This window comes from Mobula hypostoma, chromosome 3 (assembly GCF_963921235.1).
Source record: "Mobula hypostoma chromosome 3, sMobHyp1.1, whole genome shotgun sequence".
NCBI classification, from domain to species: Eukaryota; Metazoa; Chordata; class Chondrichthyes; order Myliobatiformes; family Myliobatidae; genus Mobula; species Mobula hypostoma.
The window spans coordinates 176,871,194-176,898,749 of NC_086099.1; the positions used below are offsets into that span (position 1 = coordinate 176,871,194).

Genomic DNA, 27,556 nt, shown 5'->3' on the forward strand with positions numbered 1-27,556 from the left:
AACAGCAGGGATGTTTTATTTATTTTTATCTCTGGTTTGAAAGCCAATCTCAAAACAGACAACAAAATAGGCGGCAGAAAGTAAACTGCTAGAGGGACTCACTGAGTCAAACAGAATCTGCAGAGGCAAAGAGATAATCAGTGGTCCAGGTCAAGGCTCTGCATTGAAACATTAAGTCATTTGGTTACTATTTCCAAAGGAAATTTATGATAGGATTCCATGGGCAGCCTTCCCAAGTTCATCGGTTGTGTAGGGTTCTATGGTTGGGCATGGGGCAAGCAAGTAACCAGTGTTGGTAATGGTTTCAGATTCCCAGGATTGTAGTCAGTGCAGCCATATGGGAGCAGTGCGGGTTCACAGCTTCGGGGATTTTATGGCAGTAGTGAAAGGTGCAATTTCCCATAGCTGTAGGAGGTACAAGACAGTGCAGACTGTTGGGGTTGTGGGAGGTACAGGTTCTCACAGACAACAGTTTATTGCAGGAGGTGTGGCATCTTGGGTTTGCAGGAAATGCACCTTCCCGTGACTCTGGGATCATCAGTTCAGGAGTTGATTTCCCTAGTTTGTTGAAGAGTAACACGGCACAGAAACAGGCCCTTTGGTATATAATAGCCATTCCAACCATTGTATCAATCTATTACAAACCCACTTGCCTGTGTCGGTCCACAGTCTTCTATTGTAGTATAACATATTGTTTTAGATACCACGAAAAAAAGATACTTACTATCTTCTCGGGGGGAGGGGGGCAGGTTCCTGGGATTGCAGGAAATGCAGGTTACATAAGACCACAACATTTCGTTCCCAACACTGCAACTGGTAGTAGCAGGAGTTGCACTTACCGTGTTGAAGGACCAGGTAGCTCTGGTCATGGGAAGATTTTCGGAGCCGACGAGATGCAGGTTTCCGGGGTTATGGTGCTTGCGGAAAGCTGTGGGAAGTGGTGATTCCTAGGGACTTGCAGAGAATTGCGGAAGGTAGTGGTTACCGGTGGCTGCGTAGAGTTGCCGGAGCTGGGAGATGGTAGTTTCTAGCATTGCGGAGGCTGACGTTCACCGGGTTGCGGAGCCGCTCTGTTCCCGACGCGCGGCGGCGCTGTTGCCGGCTCCCCGGACTCGGCGGCGCCTGCACGATGGCGGAGGACAGCGAGTCAGCGGCCAGTCAGCAGAGCTTGGAGCTGGACGATCACGATACCTGCGGCATCGACGGAGATAACGAGGAGGAAAATGAGCAAACGCACAGGTAGGGCTGGGAGCTGCAGGGCCTTGCAGTGTGAGAGAGCGCCAGCAAAGAGTGAGCCAAGTCTGGCCTGTGACCCGCCACTCATCAGGCCGGGCACACGGAGAGGCGGCGGGGGTGGCAGCCTGGTTACCCGGTGGGAGAAAGGGCCCCAGAAATAATCATCAGGCAGCATTAGTAGGTAAAACAATAAAGATAATGCGATGGTCCAGCCTTTCTCTTGAACTCCTCTCTCCCTTTCCAAACCCAATTTCCTCCCCTCCACTGACCACTTCACTCAAGCCGTCTACCTCTACCTGTCCGCTCCCTTGCCCCTTCCCTGTCCGGTCTAAAGGCTGAACCCTTGCTTTGTGCAGGATTGACAGGTAAATTAGCAAATGAGGGCAATTTTCATGTACTGTACCACATTGTCAGCTAAATCAAAAGATGGGAGACAAGCTATTGCATTGTGCCGGTGTAACAGATAAACCAAGCGACGTGGGTTGCATTCCCGGATCACCTTCATCATAATCAATAAAGAAAAATGGGCCATTATCTGTTGTATTGAGCATCTAAGGTTGGTAAATTGTGAGGAGCAGAATGGTTATGTTGTTTTCCTGTCAACACCTATATAATTAGCAATTTGGCAAAGATGTTGGTCCTTGCTTACTGATTCCCACATCTTACTGTTTCATGGATTATCTTGGAGGGTATCTCACCAGAGTCTGATCCTCACAACTATACAGGTGCAACTGCTATAACAGGAAGGTTTGGGATGTCTCCCTATCCCTTAATAAATATTTATTATCATTTGGGGATTGAGTCTAAATTGTGAGGGGTTGACAGGTGAATAATGAGGAGTTCTGATATGTAGATTGGGGACAGGGAGGGTTGGGGAAGGTAGATGTATGTTTTAAAAAGCAAAATAAAAATTGCCATGTAAATCTGGATGGGAGGATTTGGATGAGATTTGATTTATTTAGCTGTGCAAATTTGACAGCAATATTGGTAGGAGAATCCATGCTGTTTGATTTCTTTAAGTGTTTGCTTTCAACAGTAGAAGGCAAGTGTTGATGCATAATCTTTAAAGGAGTTGAAAGTTAATTGGGAGGAAAGTTGATCCTTGTTTCAATGTGAGAGGTAATTTGGAAGGCAGGTAGCACCGATCCCTAGAGTTTTGTTGTATTAGGAATGGGGCTTAATCTACATAACTGCATAGATTTGACAATTAAGATGTGATGACCTGGCACCTGACTAAAGATTGAAGCTCTGGATTTTGTAAATTCAGCAAATCTGAACTTTGCAGGATTCCTGCCTAATTGTCAATTCTCCTAAGCATGTAGGTTTGCAAAATAAATGTTGTTTCAGGGGGTGGGGGGGGGGACAACAAATTGCTGAAGGAAGTGCCATCCTCACTTGAAATGTATTTGCATCGTGTATCTGACAGGTACTTGAGAACTAAACACAAAGCAGCTTTACTTTATCAACACACTTCCTTTTTCCTCTTTACAGGCATTTTCCTCTTCCATCCCCTTCAAATGGGGGTGGGGGGGGGGATATAGCCTATGTGCAGGTAGATGTGCATTTTAAATTGGCATGGTGTTTGGCACAGACTTTGTGGGCAGTGGTCTGTCAATGTACTATACTGTTCAATGTTAATGTATGCTGCTCTATCTATGCCTCATAGATTGTTGATCATATGCTTTTAAATTCTCAAGGTGCATATTACTTGCTTAAAATGAGCATTTATTTTAAGTGAACTTACTGTGTGCCCAAGGTAGTAGTGAATGAAAGTGTCTGGTTGATATCTGTGATTATTATCTAATCACTGTTATATTTTTCCACCCTCTTTTATAAAAAAGTTGGTGGTTGTCTTTTCAATAGCATCGATAAACATTGTTTTTGGATGCAGTCTTAATTAGAGAATTTTTTTTAAGATGTTATTAGAATGTGTAATATTGAACATTCTGAATATTGAACATTGAGCAGGTGTGATCCTGAAACATTTCGTATCTTCAAGCAGATATATTAATGACATATTGTAAGATGGCAGTTGGGTATTATTTTTTCAGCAATGGAATATGTAAAACAACAGATCATTTAAAAATTCAATATTACAGTATTCTGAATTGGAGTAACTGTGGCAACTGGGATTGCATTTTATAAATATGCTTTTTGACAATACATATTCATTTCATAATTACAGGCAATTATACAGTCTTTTTAATGTTTTTCAGAGAGCTTTGGCGAAATGTCACAACAAAATAACATATTCTGGTTGTTATCTGCATACCAATGTTTGAAAGTTTATTGTTTATGGTGTCCTTTGGGTATTGAGGACAGGGATGGAGAGAGAATGTTTTAAATGCTAGATTATTTACTGTGCTCGTAATAGCAATCTAACCAAGAAGTTTAGTGTTTTGATACCTAATAAAGTACAACCTCGGGGACAGCTTTAACACTTGCATTATATGTGACACTAACATTTGTCTAATTTTCACCTTAGGAAACATAATAATAACCAAAGTATATCTAAAACCACAGGATGCCGAGCATGCAACATAGAGGTTGCACTATATTTGCACACTATAGAATAATTATCTTACTTCAGAGTCTACTTCTGTGAAGGTAGCTGCTGTCATTGCCAAAGCTATTTGATTGTGATGCAGAAAATGTCATTGAATTATTGATTGAAATGTTCATGCTTCAGGTCTAACAAAGAGTAATTTATAATAGTTTGCTATGACCAGTTGATTAGCACCTACTTGAATAATCTTGCTGATTCCCATGTCTTCCCTTTTGGCACTAAATCAAACTTCACCTCACCCAAACTTTTTTCCTGTTTTTTCCTTCTTCTGGTGGCCTTTAGTACACTGCCAATGACCTGTCTCCTGCTCCCTTGAATCTGTTGTGACTAAGCTGCTGAACTTTACCTTGCTGGTCCCCTTGCTTGGTGCCACTATAAAATGGTTCACTCTCAGCTTTAGTTCACTCATCCTTTTAAAATTTAATCATGACCCCAACATCAACTGTGCTTTTGTTCGAAGCTGCCATGTCATCTTCAATTTCCCTGTACCCAAAGGCCTCATTTTACCTGCAAGTTCGTATTTGGACACTACCATATCAGCCCCTGCAGAAAAAAGTCCTCATCTGAGTCACTGATGTTAGATTCTGTAACTTTGACAATGCTTTATTTTGCTGTTTGATTCTAGTCTTTTGGAAAGATTGATTGCTGTATCCTCTTCAATGCCTCTCGTCTTTGGCTAGGTCAATGGAATCCTCCAAACCTGGATGAATTGATATTGATTGTAACTGATGTATTTCAGAAACAGCATTATTTGCCATGCACTATTATCTTTGTAGTTCCCCTGGAACTTTAAGTTTTCTCCACTTTCTGCTCTGCCAAAATCACCTGGATTTAAGGATCAATTTCCATGTAAGTCAAGAAAAAACTTGGATCTGCCTTGGCTGTACACGTTATGTTTTATTCTTTAATGCTAAAGTAGGCGAAGCTTGTATTTAATAGGACTTCCCACATTGGTGCGCACTGTATAATGGCTATTTCCAAGGTGGCAAAACATAAAGCAAGCATGGCTGGATTTGCTGAATCAAGTTCAACACTAAGTGCACGCTAGTTGCAGGTTTACCAGGTTCATTTTTGGAAGGCTGAACTTGATGAAAGGCATGACTAGACCCTAAGTCGCAAGGTCCTGTATGGTTAAATAGGTGGGCCAGAAAAAATTGAGGAAAAAACCTTTGCCAGACTGCAAAAGTTTGCAAGTGTCAAATCTTAGAAAATGTTTCAATATCTTTGATAAACTGTTTTAGAAAATAAATTTTTAGAAATGCAGTAAATTTAACTTTTTACAGTAAATATAATTTAATCTGACTTTTTAAAAGTCTCCATCAAATTGAGTGGGTTTGTAGATCCTATGTCAGCTATAACCAGACGAAGGATCCACTATTAGATTCCCTAGCATAAATGATGAGAACATCCCGTAATTTTATGCTTTACTCTGCATGGAACTTCGTCGTGAAGTATTATGATAAATTTGCCAGCAAGAGTTTGTTAACAGGTTTGTGAGTTACCCTAAGTGTGTTTGAATGTACATGCCCTGAAGTCTTGAACATACTGGTGTTTGTCAGCAAGTTCCGGATGAATATGACATTTACTCAGGATTTTGTTGCAATTATAGATACATTCATCACATCTGTATTTAATTTACAGTTAACTCTGATATAATTATGGCATTTTTTACTGTATTGTTTGGTTAATATTCTTTTTCAATAACATGTCAAATTTGGCAAAAATGTTTTGCATTCTTTCATTTGGACTGAGATTCAAACCATTTTAAAGAGGTTCAAGTTTTGCCTTTTAGAGCTCCCAGCAGGCATAGATCCAGATCAGATTATTAATGGTAGACACTAATGATTTATTTACCCTTGGCTAAGAGAAGCATTGGAATAACTTACTAAAAGATGTTTTAATCTTCTACATAATGTATATTGCAGCCATTCAGTGTTAGATAGGCTGACACTTAAGTTGATTGTTTTGTCCTGGATAGTGTTGAACTTTCTTGAATGTTGCAGGAGCTTCACTCATTCAGACAAATGAAGGATATCCCTTCAAGCCCCTGGATAGGGTCTCCTCCTTTTAGATGGTAGATAAGAGAGTTTGGAATCAAAGCATGTCATTGGCTGCCGAATACCTAGCCTATGACCTGTTGTTACCACAAAATTTTCCCCGTTGCAGGAGTTAAGCTTTACTTCATTGAAGATGAAGGATTTGGTAATGACAAATGTTAACGTTATGAAGTAGTAAGTATATTTCTTGTTGGAAGTTGTCACAGTGGAGCATTTGTGTAGCATCAATGTAGCTTGCCAACTTAGTATAAGCTCAATTTTTTCAGGGCATGGAGTTGTTTTCATATATAGAATAGTTGATTTTAATCAGCACTTCGAAATATATGTATTTGGTAAACGTTTTTATTGCAGTTGTGGTGAAATCTAAATAGAAATTCTGAGAAAGTATAAGTTAATGGTTCCTCATAGATTCTGAGACTCTGACTCCCAGTTCTATCAACTAAGAATTATTAAAGTGTTTGCAATGGTTTTTATTAAAACTTAGTGAGTTTTATTAAAAATGTGAGCAACTTTTTTTGTATTATGATACAAATGTGTCAAAAAGTTGTAAGAAACATTACAACGATTTATAAGTAAGGATGAGCATTTTGATGAATTGATTAAAGTAAATAAGGAAACTGGGAACCTCAGGGACTGATCGGTGGCAAGTGAAATACTGTTTAGGTAAAAATGTAGGGGATGGAGTCGAACATTTATGAAGCTTCTGTGCAAAGTAAGTCTGTAGTGAATGTGAAAATAAAAAAAGTGGAATTGCTGTATAAAAGTCAAGCAAGTGGGGTTTAGTTCTTGTTCTAAAACTGACATCAGATTGTTTATTCCAATGATGATCAGCTTATGCACAGCTGGTTGGGATATTATATTTGGGAGCTTCTGATATAAGCTTAACTGATGACTGGGCTTGATAATAAATTGATCGTGTTTGCAAGTGATGAAGTTATTGCCACAGTGAGAGATAAATCATTTAAGTTGCTGTTTGTTAATCTGCATTTAAGAATGCTGGGGTGAAATATCAGATCTCAGAAAAATAGTGGGTTGAATGAATTTCTGTGCTGTAAATTTCTATGATACTGTACCTTTTCTGCTAGCAATGATTTGATACTCTTGGGTTAGGCATCAATTATGTATTAGACCATAAGATGTAGGAGCAGAATTAGGCCATTTGGTCCATCAAATCTGCTCTGCTATTTGATCATAGCTGGTCCATTTCCCTCTTACTTCACTCTCCTCTCCTCCCTTCTCCCCATAACCTTTCATGCCGTGACTTATCAACCTCTGCCTTAAATATACCCAATGACCTGACCTCCACAGCTAGCTGTGGCAACGAATTCCTCAAATTCACCATCCTTTGGCTAAAGAAATGATTCCTCAACTCTGTTCTAAATGGACATTCCTCTAGTCTGAGATAGTACCCTCAGATTGTAAACTCCTCCACTATAGGGAACATCCTCTCCACATTTACTCTGTCTAGGCCTTTCAACATTCGGTAGGTTTCAATGAGATTGCCACCCATTCTTCTAAATCCCAGTGAGTAAAGGCCCAGAGCCATCAAGGGACCCTCATATGATGCCTTTAATTCCCAGAATCACTCTCTTGAACCTCCTTTGACCTCTCTCCAGTCTCAGCACATCTTTCTTAAATAAGGAGCCCAAAACTGCTCACAGTATTCCAAGTATTCACGGTATTCCTCAGCAGTGCCTTATAAAGCTTCAGCTTTACATCATTGCTTTAATCTTCTAGTCCTCTTAAAATGAATGCTAACATTGCATTTGCCCCCTCACCACAGACTCAGCCTGCAAATTATCCTTTAATAAATCCTGCACAAGGATTCCCAAATACCTTTGCACCTCGGAGTTTTGAATTTTCTCCCCATTTAGAAAATACCATTGCTTTTATTCCTTCTACCAAAGTGCATGACCATACACTTCCCACCACTGTATTCTATTTGCCACTTCGTTGCTCATCCTCCTAATCTGTCCAAATCCTTCTGCAGCCTCCCTGTTTCCTCAATACTACCTGCCCCTCCGCCTATCTTTGTATCATTCTCAAACTTGGCTACAAAGCCATCAATTTCATCATCCAAATCATTGACATACAACATAAAAAGAAGCAGTCCTGATACCAACCCATGTGGAACACCACTAGTCACTGGCAGCCAATGAGAAAAGGCTCTCTTTAATCCCACTTTTTGCCTCCTGCCAATCAGCTAATGAGCTATCTATACTAGTACTTTCTTGTAATACCATGGGCTCTTACCTTGCTAAGCAGCCTCATGTGGCACCTTGTCAGAGGCCTTCCGAAAATCCAAGTACATAACATCCACCAATTCTCATTTATCTATCCTGTTATTTTCTCAAAGAATTCCAACAGTTTTATCAGGCAAGATGTTTCCTTAAGGAAACCATGCTTGAGAAATTTAATTTTAGTCCGATATTTATATCTGGGATTAAATAGATATTTCTTACTCCTTTGGCTTCGCTATTTACTAATAATCAAAGATCTCCCATTTTTCATCTATTTTGTGGTACTAGGCAGGGCTGTCCCCTTAGTCCACTACTATTCGATATTGCCTTGGAACCACTAGCTATTGCTATTCGTGACTCCCCTAATATATTTGGCATCATCCGTGGAAATGAGACACATAAATTATCACTATATGCAGATGATTTACTATTATATACTTCTAACCCAGGGAAATCTATTTCGGCAGTATTAACTTTGCTTGCTCACTTTAGTAGTTTGTCTGGTTATAAATTGAATTTAGGTAAGAGTGAACTTTTTCCATTAAATATGCAGGTTCCCATTTATAGATGTTCTCCATTCAGAGTGATTACTGGCTACTTATTTGGGAGTTAAAATTACTAAGAGACATAAGGATCTATATCTATTCAAGTTCAACCTTTTACTGTTAATTAATCAGGGTTAAACAACTGATTACTAAGTGGTCCCCATTGTCTCTATCACTGATTGGCTGAATTAATGCTATTAAAATGATTATTTTGCCTAAATTCTTATATTTATTTCAAATGATACCAATCTTTATTCCTAAACCCTTTTTTGATACTATCAATTCTAAAATTTCCTAATTATATATGGCAGAACAAAAATCCCAGATTAAGTAAAAAAAAATTTACAGAAGTCCAAGAAAGATGGTGGTTTAGCACTGCCTAATCTAAGATTTTATTATTGGGCCATTAATATTCGATATTTAATACTTTGGACACAAGATTGGGAATATAATTTCAAGCCCATATTGGGTAAACCTTGAAGGCTACTCTGTACAAGGGTTCTCTTTGGCTTCCATTTTAGGAACTTCACTTCCTTCTGTACTATCTAAATTGAATAAACAAATGGTTAATCCAATAGTTAAACATACATTACAAATATGGTTTCAATTTCGTAAATTTTTTAGTTTGAACAAATTTATATTATCAAGCCCCATTATATCTAATTTTTTTTTTCAACCCTCGGTTATGGACCAAGCTTTTTGATATGGAAAACGAAAGGTATAACGTGTTTTCGTGACTTATTTCTGGATAACTGTTTCATAGAAACCATAGAAAAACCATAGAAACTACAGCACAGAAACAGGCCTTTTGGCCCTTCTTGGCTGTGCCGAACAATTTTCTGCCTAGTCCCACTGACCTGCACACGGACCATATCCCTCATACACCTCCCATCCATGTATCTGTCCAATTTATTCTTAAATGTTAAAAGAGAACCCGCATTTACCACCTCGTCTGGCAGCTCATTCCATACTCCCACTACTCTCTGTGTGAAGAAGCTCCCCCTAATGTTCCCTTTAAACTTTTCCCCCCTCACCCTAAACCCATGTCCTCTGGTTTTTTTCTCCCCTTGCCTCAGTGGAAAAAGCCTGCTTGCATTCACTCTATCTATACCCATCATAATTTTATATACCTCTATCAAATCTCCCCTCATTCTTCTACGCTCCAGGGAATAAAGTCCCAACCTATTCAACCTTTCTCTGTAACAGAATTTCACATCCTTGTAAACCTTCTCTGCACTCTTTCAACCTTATTTATATCCTTCCTGTAATTTCGTGACCAAAACTGAACACAATACTCCAGATTCGGCCTCACCAATGCCTTATACAACCTCATCATAACATTCCAGCTCTTATACTCAATACTTTGATTAATAAAGGCCAATGTACCAAAAGCTCTCTTTACAACCCTATCTACCTGTGATGCCACTTTTAGGGAATTTTGTATCTGTATTCCCAGATCCCTCTGTTCCACTGCACTCCTCAGTGCCTTACCATTAACCCTGTATGTTCTACGTTGGTTTGTCCTTCCAACGTGCAATACCTCACACTTGTCAGTATTAAACTCCATCTGCCATTTTTCAGCCCATTTTTCCAGCTGGTCCAAGTCCCTCTGCAGGCTCTGAAAACCTTCCTCACTGTCTACTACACCTCCAATCTTTGTATCATCAGCAAACTTGCTGATCCAATTTACCACATTATCATCCAGATCATTGATATAGATGACAAATAACAATGGACCCAGCACTGATCCCTGTGGCACACCACTAGTCACACCACTAGCCTCCACTCAGAGAAGCAATTCTCTACCACCACTCTCTGGCTTCTTCCATCGAGCCAATGTCTAATCCAATTTACCACCTCTCCATGTATACCTAGCGACTGAATTTTCCTAACTAACCTCCCATGCGGGACCTTGTCAAAGGCCTTACTGAAGTCCATGTAGACAATATCCACTGCCTTCCCTTCATCCACTTTCCTGATAACCTCCTCGAAAAACTCCAATAGATTGGTCAAACATGACCTACCACGCACAAAGCCATGTTGACTCTCCCTAATAAGTCCCAGTCTATCCAAATGCTTGTAGATTCTGTCTCTTAGTACTCCCTCCAATAACTTACCTACTACCGACGTTAAATTTACTGGCCTATAATTTCCCGGATTACTTTTCGATCCTTTTTTAAACAACGGAACAACATGAGCCACTCTCCAGTCCTCCGGCACCTCACCTGTAGACAGCGACATTTTAAATATTTCAGCCAGGGCCCCTGCAATTTCAACACTAGTCTCCTTCAAGGTCCGAGGGAACACTCTGTCAGGTCCCGGGGATTTATTCACTTTAATTTTCCTCAAAACAGCAAGGACCTCCTCCTTTTCGATCTGTATAGTTTCCATGATCTCACTACTTGTTTCCCTTAATTCCATAGACTTCATGCCAGTTTCCTTAGTAAACACAGATGCAAAAAACCTATTTAAGATCTCCCCCATTTCCTTTGGTTCCGCACATAGCCGACCACTCTGATCTTCAAGAGGACCAATTTTATCCCTTACAATCCTTTTGCTCTTAATATACTTGTAAAAGCTCTTTGGATTATCCTTCACTTTGACTGCCAAGGCAACCTCATGTCTTCTTTTAGCCCTCCTGATTTCTTTTTTAAGTATTTTCTTGCACTTCTTATACTCCTCAAGCACCTGATTTACCCCCTGTTTCCTATACATTTCATACAACTCCCTCTTCTTCTTTATCAGAGTTGCAATATCCCTTGAGAACCAAGGTTCCTTATTCCTATTCAATTTGCCTTTAATCTTGACAGGAACATACAAACTCTGCACTCTCAAAATTTCCCCATTGAAGGCTTCCCACCTACCAATCACATCTTTGCCAGAGAACAACCTGTCCCAATCCACGCTTTTTAGATCCTTTCTTATTTCTTCAAATTTGGCCTTCTTCCAGTTCAGAACCTCAACCCTAGGACCAGATCTATCCTTGTCCATGATCAAGTTGAAACTAATGGTGTTATAATCACTGGAACCAAAGTGCTCCCCTACACAGACTTCTGTCACTTGTCCTAACTCGTTTCCTAACAGGAGATCCAATATTGCATCTCCTCTAGTTGGTCCCTCTATATATTGATTTAGAAAACTTTCCTGAACACATTTTACAAACTGGAAACCATTTAGACCCCTAACAGTATGGGAGACCCAATCAATATATGGAAAATTAAAATCCCCTACCACCACAACTTTATGTTTCCTGCAGTTGCCTGTTATCTCTCTGCAGATTTGCACTTCCAATTCTCTTTGACTATTGGGTGGTCTGTAATACAATCCCACTAATGTGGCCATACCTTTCCTGTTTCTCAGCTCCACCCACAAGGACTCAGTAGACAAGCCCTGTAATCTGTCCTGCCTGAGCACTGCTGTAATATTTTCCCTAACAAGCAATGCCACTCCCCCACCTTTCATTCCTCTGCCTCGATCACATCTGAAACATTGGAACCCTGGAATATTAAGCTGCCAGTCCTGCCCCTCCTGTAGCCAAGTTTCACTAATTGCTACAACATCATAATTCCACGTGTCAATCCACGCCCTCAACTCATCCGCCTTCCCCGCAATACTCCTAGCATTGAAATATATACACCTCAGAAGATTTTTACCACCACTCACAACCTTTCTATTAGTGGATTTGCTTGAACTTTTAACATCATTTATTTTCACCCCAGCCACACTGTCAGCTCTGGTACTGTGGTTCCCATCCCCCTGCAAATCTAGTTTAAAGCCCCCCCCCCCAAAAGCATTAACAAACCTCCCTGAAAGGATATTGGCCCCCCTGTAGTTTCATGTCTTTTGAACAGTTATCTAAGAAATTTGATTTGCCTAGATCCCATTTTTTTAGATATTTACAAATAAGAAATATTTTAAATACTATGTTACCTACCTTCCCGACCTCATACCCTACTGATATCATCAATAAAATTTTAGGTTTAAATCCTCTTCAGAAGGGGTTAATAGCATCTATCTATAACATAATTATGAAATTACAGCCAGGTATATCTGATAAAATTAAAAATGAATGGGAAAGGGAACTTCAATTTTGCCTACCTATAGAGAAATGGGATAAAATTTTTCAATTATCAGTACTTCCTCTATATGTGCTAAACATACATTAATACAATTTAAAGTAGTGCATAGAGACCATATGTCTAAAGATAAATTAGCCCATTTTTATTCCCATATAAACCCTATTTGTGACAGATGTCACTTTGAGGTGGCTTCTTTAACTCATGTTTTGGTCCTGTCCTCTTTTGGAAAAATATTGGAAAGATATTTTTGATATTATCTCAACAGTTCTGTGTTTCGATTTACAACCCCATCCTATTACGGCAATTTTTGGATTGCCAATGGTAGAACATAGACTTTTATCTTTTTCAGCCTGTCGGATGATAGCATTTGCTACTTTAATGGCCAGAAGATCTATTTTATTGAACTGGAAGGAGACCAATCCTCCTACTACATTCCAATGGTTTTCCCAAACCATATTATGTTTAAATTTGAAAAAAATTAGAAGTGATATTTTTGATCCTTCGGTTATATTTGAAGAGACTTGGAAACCATTTGTTCAACATTTTCATATGATGTAATTTGACCTTTCCGAATCCTTCTCATTAACTTATAATATATGAATAGAGAAACGGAGTTGACGACATTATTGAACGTGTTCGATTTAAGATAATGGTCTAGCCTTGTTTTGTTCCGTTTGCTTTTTTTGGGTTTAGTATTTAGTTTTTTTTGTTTCTTTTTGGGGTTTTTCTTTGTATTTTTTTTCTTTTTATTTCTTTTTTCTCTATGATTAATTACATCATGAGTTTGGAAGTCTATTGTACCTGTGTTATCTGAACTCTTTTCTGTATATGTTTATTAACAATAAGATTATTCCAATCTCTTTGTATCAACATTGTTATTTTGTTTATAACTTTGGAAAAATTAATAAAAAAATTTAAAAAGAAAGAAAGGAAACCATGCTGACTTTGGACTAGTTTACCATGTGCCTCCAAGTACCCTCAAGTCTCATCCTTAATAATGGATTTCAACATCTTCCCAACCACTGAGATCAGGCTATCTCACCTATAATTTCCTTTCGTTGGCTTCCTCCCTTCTTGAAGAATGGAGTGATATTTGCAATTTTCCATCTTCTGGAACCATGCCAGAATCTATTGATTCTTGAAAGATCAGTACTAATACCACTAGAATCTCTTCAGCTACCTCTTTCAGAACCTTGAGGTATAGTCTGTCTGGTCCAAGTGACTTTTGTACTTTCAGACCTTTCAGCTTCCCAAGCACCTTCACCCTAGTAATAGCAACTGCACTCACTTCTGCCCCCTGCACTCACTTCTGCCACTCTCAAAATTCTAGCATACTGCTGATGTCTTCCACAGTGAAGACTGATGCAAACTACTAATTCAGTTCATCTGCCTTTTCTTTGTCCTCTACTACTTCTCCAGTGCATTTTTCTTATATATGTATATTTTAGTTGCCTTCCCAATCATCTAACTTCCTACTAATCTTCGTCCAATATATGCCCTCCCTTTTGCGTTTATGTTGGCTTTGACTTCCCTCATCAGCTATGGTTTGTATCATCCTGTCTTTAGAATACACCTTCTATCCTGCACGTTCTAAATTGCTTCCAGAAACTCCAGGCATTGCTGCTCCTTCATCATCCCTGCTAGTGTCCTTCTCCAATCAACTTTGGCCAGCTCCTTTCTCATGCCTCTGTAATTCCCTATACTCCACTGTAATTCTGACAAAGCTGACCTTAGCTTTTCCTCTCAAAGTGCAGGGTGAATTCAATCACTGCTTCCTGGAGATTCCTTTACCTTAATCTCCTTAATCAAATGAGGTCATTGCACAACACTCATTCCAGAATTGCTAACTACCTTGTGGGCTCAATCACAAGCAGCTCTAAGAAACCATCTTGTAGGCATTCTACAAATTCTCTCTCTTGGGATCCAAAATCATTACTACCATGATTTTTTTCCCATCATCATCATAGGCATCCGTTAGTCTCATGAGACCATGGATTTGCGCCTTGGAAGGTTTCCAGGGTGCGGGCCTGGGCAAGGTTGTATGGAAGACCAACAGTTGCCCATGCTGCAAGTCTTCCCTCTCCAGGCCACCGATGTTGTCCAAGTGAAGGGCATTAGGACCCTTACAGCTTGGCACCGGTGTCATCGCAGAGCAATGTGTGGTTAAGTGCCTTGCTCAAGGACACAACACGCTGCCTCAGCTGAACTAGCGACCTACAAATCACTAGGCGAACACCTTAACCACTTAGCCACGCGCCAACACGATTTTTTTCCCCAAACTGGCTGCATATTGAAATTCCCCATGACTATTGTAACATTGCCCATTTGACATGCATTTTCTATCTCCCATTGTAATTTGTAGCCCACATCCTAGCTACTCTAAGGAGGCCTGTATATAACTCCCATCAGGGTCTTTTTCCCCTTGCAGTTCCTCAACTCTCCCTACAACAATTCTACATCTTCCAATTCGTCCGTGAGCCAGGACCCCAAATTTGGGCCACCAGTACCATCTGGGGGGAGTAATTCTTATAGTGATTTTTGGCGAGGTGTACACCCCTAGTGCTTGAAGATATGTGATAGCATTGCAGAGGTGGTAGCTTTCTGTGAGGGGAACCGGGAGTTGTGTCTCCATGCTATAAGAACCATGGTGCTTTGCCTATGATAAGATGAATTATGCCAGGTTCCTGTCCTCTTACTTTGCTCAGATGATGAACCTCCCAGAGAAAAATCCTTCTGTGTATGAGGCCTTCAAGCCAGGCCAATTCTCAGTGCAGCTGTCAAGTAACAATCCCTTTGGGCAGATCCCTGTGGACCAGGCTACTGAAGCCACAGCGAACAAAGACACACAGACTCCTGGAGGCACATTACAGTTCAGCCTGAATGCTGGAGCTATCAAGCGTTACTACATAACAGCTGAGCACCGCAGTGCATTCCTGGGACAGTTAAGGGAGCTTGTGCAAGGCAACAAATCAGAGCTTTGTCATGCGGAGCTGCAGCGGCCAAGAATCCAGAAAGATGAGGAAGCAGTTTCAGCAGTGGTTAGCCTCATACATGAATGGGTCAACCCATTTGCAGAGAAGCGGGACCTCATTAGCATCTCTGCGGCAAAGGCAGCCCCCAAGGACGTTGCCTCCAACCCGATGAAGGCACATGAGATTGGTGAGCAATGCTATGCAACCTTCAAGGATGAGAGACTAGAGGAAGACCCACCAGCAAAGAAATTCCATGACCCAATGAAAACCAACAAACTGAAAACATTCAGTGATATGTGTATGGAGAGAGAAGTGAAATCAAATGGGAGGGCAATCATCTTGAAAGCAGACAGGTCTTTGTTTGGACGCATCATAGTGATGGCACAAGGGTGCTGTCTACGTATGGAGGATATCCTTTCTCATCCTCTTGGACCGTTGCCCTGGGCCCTGTCCACACCAGAAGGATTGCTGAGAAAGACAAATAAAGCTACTTTAGCCACAACCTTGCAGAAAGATGTAGCAGTAGAAGAGCAACTCCCAGGAAGCTGCTAGTGGTTGATGGAATGAACTTGGTCTAAAGAGAGAAAGGTGATCAAGTTACTTTCAGAGATGTTGCCACAACAATTCTGGGTATGGCTCTGAGGGAAGGCAGTCAGAGTAGCAGAACAGATGTTATGTTCGACACATACAAGGAGAACTCTATCGAGAATAGTGAAAGGTCTCTACGGGGTGAAGAGACTGGTCATGAGTTGCAAGGTATCATAGGCGCACAGATGGTGAGGCAGTGGAGGAGCTTCCTGACCAAAGTCAGTAAGAAAAATAATCTCATTAGCTTCATTGTCCATGAATGGAGGAAGGCAGAGTACAGAGCAAAGCTACAGGAGAAGATTCTGTATGCAACTGTGAATGACAAATGTTACAGAATCACATCTAAAGACAGTGAGGAGGTGTCAGCTCTTCAGTATCAACAAGAAGAAGCAGATGGCCGCCTACTTCTCCATGCTGCCCATGCCACAAGAGAGGGATACCAATCTGTAGTGATCTGTTCAGAAGACACAGATGTCCTCGTCATGTCTTTAGCATTTTGTGACAAGCTTGAGGCCCCATTGTTCCAGAAGTGTGGCAGCAACCCATACAAGGCTTGTAGACATAGGAAGGTTGCACTGCCGCTGTTGGCATAGAGGTTTGTAGGGTTCTCATCGGGTTGCACGCATATACAGGATGTGAAATTGTAAGTGCTTTTGCAGGCAAAGGGAAGACAAGTGCCCTAAAACTTCTGACCAGCAACAGGGAAACTCAGGATACATTCTTAGAGTTGGGTCAGGAATGAGACCTCTCCCCAGCACTGATGGACAAACTGGAGGCATTTACATGTCTCCTGTCTGCCCCAAAAGCATCGCCACCAAGGTCAATGAGCTCAGCCATCACCTTTTCTGTGCCAAAAAAGGTGAAATCGAAACTCATCAACACCCCCCATACAAGGACTGCTTAACAAAACATGCACAGTGAGCCAACTACCAGGCTGGTATATGGAGAAAATGTTTGGAGAAGGACCCACAAGTGCCAAGCCCTGTTGGCAGAGGATGGAAGATGGAGAGAGAAGAGGAAGCTGAACAGTTGGTGGTGCACTGGATGGAAGGCCAGCCAGCACCCAATGCCGTCCTGAATCTACTGGCCTGTAACTGTCCAAAAAAAATGTTCACTCCCAAGATGCATGTGTGTTGCAAATGGCCTCAGGTGTACTGGCATTTGTAGACTAGCAGACTGAGAACCAGGCATCCACCTCAGAGAGTGTGGAAAGTTCAGATGAAGATGTGGAAGACGTGGAAGACTTGGAAAATTATTATGATTATTACTAGGTTATGAAAGTATGGAAACCAGTCTTTGATAAAATATATTCATTTTACAACCAAATGAGGCCTAGGTTATGGCTGTGTGGAACCCCATAATTTGAATTATTGTACTGTAATTCTATATGCTATGACAAAAGCTTAAGATTGTTTTGATTTGATACAGCAATGTGGAAAATATCATGACGTTGATAAAACTCTAGAAATCTCTCCAAATTAGGTTTTTTTCCTTTTGGGGGGGTGGGGTAACATTTTCTGCTGTACTGATGTTAATATGGAATATATACAAAAAGTGATTACTTATTTGAATTCCTGAATAAATTCTCTACAAATCCACATGATTGTATCTGTCCTAGGGTTTTTATTGACTTTTCCAAAATAACAACAGACAAATATTTTTCTAAAAATGAAATGATTCACTCTACTGAAATTGGGCACTATATTGCGAGTGCCATCAGTGACGTAGTTTTCAATGTAGAATTTTATAACAATGTTGGATGAAAAGAGCTTGAACTCAGCTATCATTGTGACAAATTTCAATGTTGAGGGATCACTGATGACAAAATACCACTAGGCTGAATATATATGTTATACTTTATATCGGCCACTTTTCAGAAATGCTTATTTTAGGGGAGTGTTATAAATGCATGATAGCACACATAAAGCTACCACTGGTGCAATGCTATCACATATTTTCTAACTAGAGATGTATACCGTGCCAAAAATCACAATGAGCATTATTCCCCTCAAGTGGTACGGACCAACCCTACTGGCTCATGGACTAAATCCTATGTTGCCTCTTTCTAGGGATTTGATTTCAGTTTTTACCAATAGAACCACACCTTTGCTTACCTGCCTGTTCTTCTAATATAATGTGTATCCTGGATATTAAGCTCCCAACTATAATCTTCATTCACCCTTGATTCAGTGATGTTCATAATATCACACTTGCCCATCTCTAACTGCCCTACATGATCATCTGCCTTATTCTGTACACTGTGTGCATTCAGGTATAACACCTTCAATTCTCTATTCATCACCCTTTTCAATTTTGTTCTATCATCTGCCTGTCCTCCTGACAGTCTCACTACATACTGCCACATCCTCAGCCCTATCAGTCTCCCACTGCCCTGCCAAATTAGTTTAAGCCCTCCCCAACAGTTCTAGCAAACTTGCTCAAAAGGATATTGGTCTCCCTCGGGTTCAGCTGTCCCTTTCGTTCAGATCATACCTTTCCCAAAAGAGATCCTAAATCTGAAATCCTGGCCCACCAGTTCCTCAGCCACACATTCATCTGCAAGATCATCCTATTCTTACCATCACTGGTATGTGGCACAGGCAGCAATCTAGAGATTACTACCCTGAAGGTCTTGTTTTTCAGCTTTCTACCTAGCTCCTTAAATTCTCTCTTCAGAACTTCATCCCTTTTCCTACGTATGTCACTGATGCTAATATGTACCAAGACTTCTGGTTGCTAATCCTCTCCCTTTGGAATGCCGTGGACCCGATCCAAGACGTCCCAGATCCTGGCACCTGGGCGACAACATACCATCTAGGTGTCTCTTTTGCGTCCACAGATTCTTATGTCTTCTCCGCAATGGAATTTCATATCACTACTGCAGTCCTCTTCTCCCCGATTCCCGTCTGAGCCACAGTACCAGACTTAGTGTCAGAGACCTGGTCACTGCAACTTCTACAAACAACAGGAATTCTGCAGATGCTGGAAATTCAAGCAAATACTCTCTTCGACGGGAGTTCAGTGAAACCATCTCTCACTGCTCCCCATCTGTAATTCCTTCGGCTCTTCAATTTTTCGACCACATTTTGACTCAGACTCGCTATTACAGCAATATATCCTTTCTTGGAACGTGCCTCTGTCACCAACTTACTCCAGTTGGCTTTAGGATTCGTTTCCGAGCCTCTCAATTTGGACCTTCTGAGGATCCCAGGTACTCACATTTTATTGACTCTGCCTCTCGTCGCTTCTCCCGTCAAGCTCTGAAGGCAACCCTCTCCGCCATGAGGAGGTATTTGGTGTCCCTATCGCAGACCCTTCCACACCTTCGGGACACTTCCTTCACCGTCTGTAATGGTCCTACCGGTTATTTCATCCTCCGTCGGACCTGTGCTTGCAATCGCCGTTTTTTTGACTTTGTCATGTTAGGCAAAGATCGCAAGATCCTACATCTGCGGACAACAGAGCCTGCTGGCCCTGAGACTAGCAGGCATGAACTTCAGATTGCCTCTGCCATTGATCTCGCCAGCTCGAACACCTCAGGGCATATTCAAAACCGGACTCCAGCAACGACCATGGACACCTTCAAAGTGATTGCACAACCACCAGCTGCTACTCCAGCCTTGAACTCCAGGCCGGGTCTTTATGTGCTGCTATTGTGACTCCTGTCTCCCCTTCCTCCACCAGTACTCTGCAATCCCATCTCCTTCAGATCCCATCGTCAGCTCCTGGGTACTCAGAGGCTCCATCTTCCTCTCACCCCAACCCTCCCCTCTCCACTGACACCCCCAGCCTCCCCCACCCCCCTCTGATCCCAGCTCTCATCCGTGCCGGGTCTTTACCATCCCCTTCGACCTTCAACTGTCTGAGGCAGAACGCTCTGTCCCCAGTAAGGGCCTCACCATTGTCCCCCTTCGCCCACACCTCAGCGAGTTCCGCATTCGCTACGATGCGGAACTCTTCTTCCGCCGTCTCCGAACCTACTCCGGCAAGGACTCTTCCACCCCCACCGATGACCCCTTCTCCCGTCTTCAACCCTCCTCTTCTTCATGGACACCCCGCTCTGGCCTTCTGCCTGCTCTGGATCTCCTTATTGCTAACTGCCGACGGGACATCAACCGTCTCGACTTCACCGCACCTTGTTCCCATTCCAACCTCACTCCTTCTGAACGCTCGGCTCTCCACTCCCTCCGCACTAATCCTAACATTACTATTAAACCCGCCGATAAGGGGGGGTGTTGTTGTAGTCTGGCGTACTGACCTCTACCTTGCCGAGGCTCAGTGATACCTCCTCTTATTTACCCCTCGATGGTGACTTCACTAAGGAGCACCAGGCCGTTGTCTCCCACACCATCACCGACTTTATCCGCTCAGGGGATCTTCCATCCACTGCTACCAACCTTATAGTTCCCACACCTCGCACTTCTCATTTCTACTTCCTACCCAAGATCCACAAACCTGCCTGTCCTGGCAGACCTATTGTCTCAGCTTGCTCCTGCCCCACCGAACTCGTTTCTGCATACCTCGACACGGTTTTATCCCCCCTTGTTCAATCCCTTCCTACCTATGTTCATGACACTTCTCACGCTCATAAACTTTTCGATGACTAAGTTCCCTGGCCCCCACTGCTTTATTTTCACCATGGATGTCCAGTCCCTATATACTTCCATCCCCCATCAGGAAGGTCCAAAGCTCTCGACTTCTTTTTGGATTCCAGACCTAATCAGTTCCCCTCTACCACCACTCTGCTCTGTCTAGCGGAATTAGTCCTTACTCTTAATAATTTCTCCTTTGGCTCCTCCCACTTCCTCCAAACTAAAGGTGTAGCTGTGTGCACCTGTATGGTTTCCTAGCTATGCCTGCCTTTTTGTTGGCTTTGTGGAACAATCTATCTTCCGTATCTGTCCCCCACTTTTCCTTCGCTACATCGACGATTGCATTGGCGCTTCTTGCACGCATGCTGAACTCGTTGACTTTATTAACATTGCCTCCAACTTTCACCCTGCCCTCAAGTTTACCTGGCCCATTTCCGACACGTCCCTCCCCTTTCTAGATCTTTCTGTCTCTATCTCTGGAGACGGCTTATCTACTGATGTCTACTATAAGCCTACTGACTCTCACAGCTATCTGGACTATTCCTCTTCTCACCCTGTCTCTTGCAAAAATGCCATCCCCTTCTCGCAATTCCTCTGTCTCTGCCGCATCTGCTCTCAGGATGAGGCTTTTCATTCCAGCAGGAGGGAGATGTTCTCCTTTTTTAAAGAAAGGGACTTCCCTTCTTCCAGCATCAACTCTGCTCTCAAATGCATCTCCCCCATTTCACACACATCTGCTCTCACTCCATCCTCCCGCCACCCTACTAGGAATAGGGTTCCCCTGGTCCTCACCTACCACCCCACCAGCATCCGGGTCCAACATATTATTCTCCATAACTTCTGCCACTTCCAATGGGATCCCACCACTAAGCATATCTTTCCCTCTCCCCCCCCCCCCGCTTTCCGCAGGGATCGCTCCCTACGTGACTCCCTTGTCCATTCGTCCCCCCCAGCCTCCCCACTGATCTCCCTCCTGGCCCTTATCCTTGTAAGCGGAACAAGTGCTACACATGCCCTTACACTTCCTCCCTTACCACCATTCAGAGCCCCAGACAGTCCTTCCAGGTGAGGCGACACTTCACCTGTGAGTTGGCTGGGGTGATATACTGCGTCCGGTGCTCCCGATGTGGCCTTCTATATATTGGCGAGACCCGACGCAGACTGGGAGACAGTTTTGCTGTCTCTATCTGCCAGAGAAAGCAGGATCTCCCAATGGCCACACATTTTAATTCCACATCCCATTCCCATTCTGACATGTCTGTCCACGGCCTCCTCTACTGTAAAGATGAAGCCACACTCAGGTTGGAGGAACAACACCTTATATTCCATCTGGGTAGCCTCCAACCTGATGGCATGAACATTGACTTCTCTAACTTCCGCTAATGCCCCACCTCCCCCTCGTACCCCATCCGTTATTTATTTTTATATACACATTCTTTCTCTCACTCTCCTTTTTCTCCCTCTGTCCCTCTGACTATACCCCTTGCCCATCCTCTGGGTTCCCCTCCACCCCCGTGTCTTTCTCCCTGGGTCTTCTGTCCCATGATCCTCTCATATCCCTTTTGCCAATCACCTGTCCAGCTCTTGGCTCCATCCCTTCCCCTCCTGTCTTCTCCTATCATTTTGGATCTCCCCCTCCCCCTCCCACTTTCAAATCTCTTACTAGCTCTTCCTTCAGTTAGTCCTGACGAAGGGTCTCGGCCTGAAACGTCGACTGTACCTCTTCCTAGAGATGCTGCCTGGCCTGTTGCATTCACCAGCAACTTTGATGTGTGTCACTGCAACTTCCCCCTGGTTGGTCATACCCCCCAACAGTATCCAAAGTGGCAGACTTATTATTGAGGGAAATGGCCATGGGGGCACTCTGCACCAGCTGCCCATTTCCTTTCCCTTTCCCTTTCCTGCCTCCTGCAACTTTGGGGTGACCATCTCCTTGTAGCTCCTATCTGTCACCTCTTCAGTTTCCTGTATGAGCCGGAGGTCATTGAGCTACAGTTCCATTTCATTAACACATTCTCTGAGGAGATGCACCTTGGTGCAGATGTGGTGATCGGGAGGCTGGAGGTCTCCCAGAATTCTCACATCTCACACAAAGAACACAACAAAGCCTCTCGAGCCATCTTCACTGCTCTATGTACTAACAGACAAAGAATGAAGAAGAAACTTACCAGATACATACATTGCTTAGGCCTGTTGTCGCCTAAGCCTGATGAGCCAAAGCCTCCCCACTCTTAACACTGATCCACTCATACAATGGTCGTTCCACTTGTCCCTGCCTTATTAAATATTGTTAGATATTTATTTCGGATAGTATGGACACTTAAGACTGAAAATTCACATCCAGAGAGAGAGAGAGAGCTTTCTCTTCAGTCATACCTTAAACCGAGTTACAAGAGGAGACACTAACATCAAATAAAGACGAAAGAAATATGTAGTCCATTAAAGATGAGTTTCAGCTGTGAAATTCCATAAAGCCCAGTTTGTGAATTGAAACTGATATTTTTTTGTGTAAATTCATGCTTGTTCCAGATGTTTTTATACATTATGTTGTGAGAGAGAAACAAATTGCTTTAATTCAAGGATCCACTTGTACAGTTATCTCCATGAGTACTGTTTCAAGGAGTACAAATATCATTGACAGATGGAACCTTAAGATAATAGCCAGTACAAAAAAAAATTAACTGCTCATGCTGTACTCAAGTAGAAACTTTAATTGGCAATGCAAAAACCTGCTTTCACGCATGGTTAAGACCCAACATTTCTCTTGCTTTCATATTTGTAAAACATATATTAATACTAGTTTTGAACCTGCTTAGAACAGAGAACAGTACAGCATACGAACAGATTCTTTAGCCCACGATGTTTGTTCTAAGATGCCAATTAAGCTGCACGTATGCCTACGCAATCTATACTCTATTCTGTCTTTTCATGTTCCTGTTGAAATGCCTCTGAAACATTGTTATCAATTCTCCTTCTACCAGCTTTAGCAGTGACACATGCCTCTCTGTATAAAACAAAACTTGTCATGGAAATCCTTTCACCATAAAGCCATGCCCTCTGGTATTTGACATTCAATCACGTTACTCTTCAGCCTTCAACACCTCAGAGAAAACAATCCAAGTTTGCTCAGCCACCCTGTACACTTAATACTCCCTGACTCATTTTGGTGAATCTCTTCTGCACCTTCTTCACATCCTTCCCTGCACCTAGAACTGCACGCAATACTCCAAATGTGACCTAAAGTTTTCTACAGCTGTATTATAACTTCCTGAATTTTATCCTCATCAGCCCAACCAATGAAGGCAAGTGTTCTGCAGCATGCCTCCTTTCCCACTCAATCTATACATGTTGCCACTTTCTGACAACAATGGAGTTGTACTGCATGATCCGTCTGTACATCAATTCTTCCAAGGTTTTGCATCAATTTACAGTATACTTTCCTCTTAAAGGTTAACCTCACAAACTGCAGCACTTTACACTTGTCTGAATTAAACTTCATCTGCCTTTTCCCTGCCAAATTTACAACTGATATATATCTGATTGTGTCCTTTGACATTCTTCCTCACTATCCACAACTGTGAATTTTTTTGTGATCTGCAAAATTACTTATCAGCCCACCTATCACAAACATAGAAGTCCAAATATTGATCATTGTGGAAACCATTGATCAAAGACCTCCAATCCAAATAATATCTCTCCACTACTACCTTCTATTTTCAATGGCCAAGCCAATTTTGACTCCAATCTACCAAGTCTGATTGGAATCCCATGTCCTTTAATCTTCTCAGTTAGCCTACCATGAAAGAACTTGTCAAAAGCTTTACTAAAGTATACAACATTCTCTGCTGTACTCTCGTCAGTCATCTTTGTCAACTCCTCAGACAACTCAATGAAATTTGTAAGATATGATCTTCCCTACACTAAGCCATGCTGGCTAACCCCAATAAGTCTTTCTTTTCAGGTGTAAGTAGATCCTATTTTTACAAGTCTTCTCCAGTTATTCCCTACCACTGATGCAAGGTTCATTGGTCAATAAATTCCTGGTTTATTTTTACATTTGCTTTTAAATAGAGGAACAACACTGGTTTTTCTTCAGTTCTCTGCGATCTCACCCATGTCTATACAAGATGGAAAAATCTCTACCAAGGCCCCAGCAATCTCCTCTCTTGCCTGTCTCAATTAAGTTGGGATAAATCCTATTAGGTCCTTGGGACTTATCCACTTTAACGCTTGTTGAGCACTCCAATATCTCATTCCACTTGCTATCAATATGACCAAGAATATTAGTTTCCCCTACATTATCTCGCTATCTGATGAAAAATACTTTTATTTGGTATCTCACCCATTTCCTCTTCTTTGTCCTTGAGTGATCCAACCCTCCCCACAGTTATCAGAATCAGGTTTATTATCACTGGTATGTGACGTGAAATTTGTTAACTTAGCAGCAGCAGTTCAATGCAATACATAATATAGAAGAGAAAGAAAAAATAATAAATAAAATAAAAATAGTTTTTTTTTTGTTTTTAACGTACAAATGAAATGCCTTGGAATTATTTTTAATCCTACTCACCAAAGGCATTTCCTGGCTCCTTTAAGTCTTCCTGATTCCCTGCTTTAGTTCCCTGATGCTTGCTTTATACTTTTCATGGGTCCTGCCTGATTTCAGCTTCCTAAACCTTATGTATCCTTTGTTTTTGAGTAAAATTGTATTACCTGTTGTCATTCAAGGTTTCTGAAACTGCCATACATGTGCCCCGAATTCGATACCCATTTGTTAGATGTGGACTTACCCAATAACGGCTGTTCCCAACCTGCTATTCCCAGCTCCTGCCTGACACTTTCCCCAAATTTAGCACTTTTCCTTGAGGTCCTTCCTTATCCATATTTGTAACTATGTGAAAACTTTGGGCGTTACTTTCATTGTTTCCGTTGAAACTCCAATTATCTGGCTAGGCCATTTCCCAATCCATGTCCAGTGGCTGTTATCTGTCCATGTCTTTTCAGCTTTTCTTGACCTAACTTCTACCTCACCCTCAATCCCTCAACTTGTTGACCTACTACTCTGTTTCCTATGCTCCTGCTATGCTAATTTAAATCCTGCTGCGTAACACCAATAAACCTCCTTGTGAAGAGATTGATGTCCTTTCAGTTTTGATGTAATCTGTTCTTGTACAAGCCCTACCTGGTCTAGAAGAGAGTCCTGTAATCTGCAAAGCCTTTCCTCCTGTATTAGTTCATTAACCATACATTCAACTGTACCATCTTCTTATTTCTTGCCTTGCTTGCATGTGGCACAGGGAGTAATCCTAAGATTACAACCCTAAGAGTCCTGCTTTTTATATTTTGTCAACTCCTGAGATTCTCTTTGTAGGACCATCTCTCTTCCTGTCTATTTCATTAGTACCAGTATGGCCCATGGCTTCTGGCTATTCAACTTCCCCTTTGAAAATATTCTGTGCCCAATCAGAGACATCCTTGACCCCGTAAGAGGAGGCAATTCACTATTCTGGAGCCTGTCTCCTGGGAAATGCTTACCTGTGCTACTGGTCATATAGAGTCCCCTATTGCTATTATTAACTTAGTCCATGACGTACCCAGCTATAAAACAGAGCCAGTCCTGGTGTTACTGATCTGGCTGCTGCTGTCACTTTCTCCTGAGACCCCATTGCTCCATTTCCTCCCTAACAATATTCAAAGTGATCTATTTGTTTAAGAGAGGAACAGCCACAGAATCCTGCACTACCTGCAGTGTGCTCCCATTGCCCCTCACCAATTTTTATAGATGCACCACTGGAAGAATTCTGTCCTGGTATGGCAGCTACTCTGCCCAAGACCGCAAGAAACTGCAGACAGTCGTGGACACAGCTCAGTCTATCACCAAAGACCTCCTACCATGGGCATTCTCTTTTCTCCACTCAACCCCCCTCCCCCCCCAAAAAATAGGCAGTATATAAAAAGCTTGAAAATACACACTGCCACACTCAACGACAATTTCTGTCCCTCTGTTATAAGACTCATGAGCAAAAAAGATGAACTCTTATCTCACAGGCTATCTCGTTGTGGCCCTTTCTCCTAATTGTCTGTCTGCACTGCACTTTCTCTGTAATTGTTACTGTATTCTGTTACAGTTTTCCCTCTGCACTGTTTTAATGAAATGATCTGTATGGGCGGCATGCAAAACTAATTTTTTTTTAAACTTTCTTTTGCATGTCATCCAAAACTTGATACATCACAGTAGTACAAGGGCAAAGCAATAGCAGAGTACAGTGTCATGATTACAGTGAAACTGCAATAAATTAGTGCAAAAATCATGCTCTGGGCCATTGATTGAACAGGAGCTTCTGCACTACTCCCTTCTTGAAGTCATTGGACAAGCTTTTGCTGACATTAAGGGAAACGTTGTTGTGATACCATGCCACTATGCTCTCACTTCCCCCGGTTCTCTGACTCATTGTTATATGTGATTTGTCCCTGTGCAGTTATGTCACCTGCAAACTTGTAGATGGAATTGGAGTAGAATATGGTCACATAGTCTCTATCTCACTACCATGACAATAATAAATCAATTGGCAATTACTCTCTGACTAAATGACCACTTCCCCCATAACACTCAGTCTTCCTGTGAGGTCCTCTGAGCTCAACTGCTAATTCAACCATTCCTGCTTAGACGTAACTGGTGGA

At 41.9% G+C, this 27,556-nt stretch overlaps 1 protein-coding gene and 1 long non-coding RNA gene across 3 annotated transcripts in view; one reads left to right on the plus strand and one right to left on the minus strand.

Moving 5' to 3' along the window:
- Positions 1 to 974, minus strand: part of LOC134344408 (uncharacterized) — a 42,372-nt gene extending 41,398 nt beyond the window's left edge. Inside the window, exon 1 of the long non-coding RNA XR_010017434.1 lies at positions 840 to 974. This is a non-coding gene — a long non-coding RNA (uncharacterized LOC134344408). The remainder of the gene's footprint in view (positions 1 to 839) is intronic.
- A 108-nt stretch (positions 975 to 1,082) lies between these two features.
- nmt2 (N-myristoyltransferase 2) overlaps positions 1,083 to 27,556 on the plus strand; it is a 78,858-nt gene continuing 52,384 nt past the window's right edge. The window contains exon 1 of one of the 2 annotated variants that reach the window (XM_063044130.1): positions 1,083 to 1,239. In XM_063044130.1, the coding sequence (XP_062900200.1) occupies positions 1,224 to 1,239 (16 nt within the window). In that variant the 5' untranslated portion in view covers positions 1,083 to 1,223. The remainder of the gene's footprint in view (positions 1,240 to 27,556) is intronic. The other variant, XM_063044129.1, reaches the window with a different exon arrangement.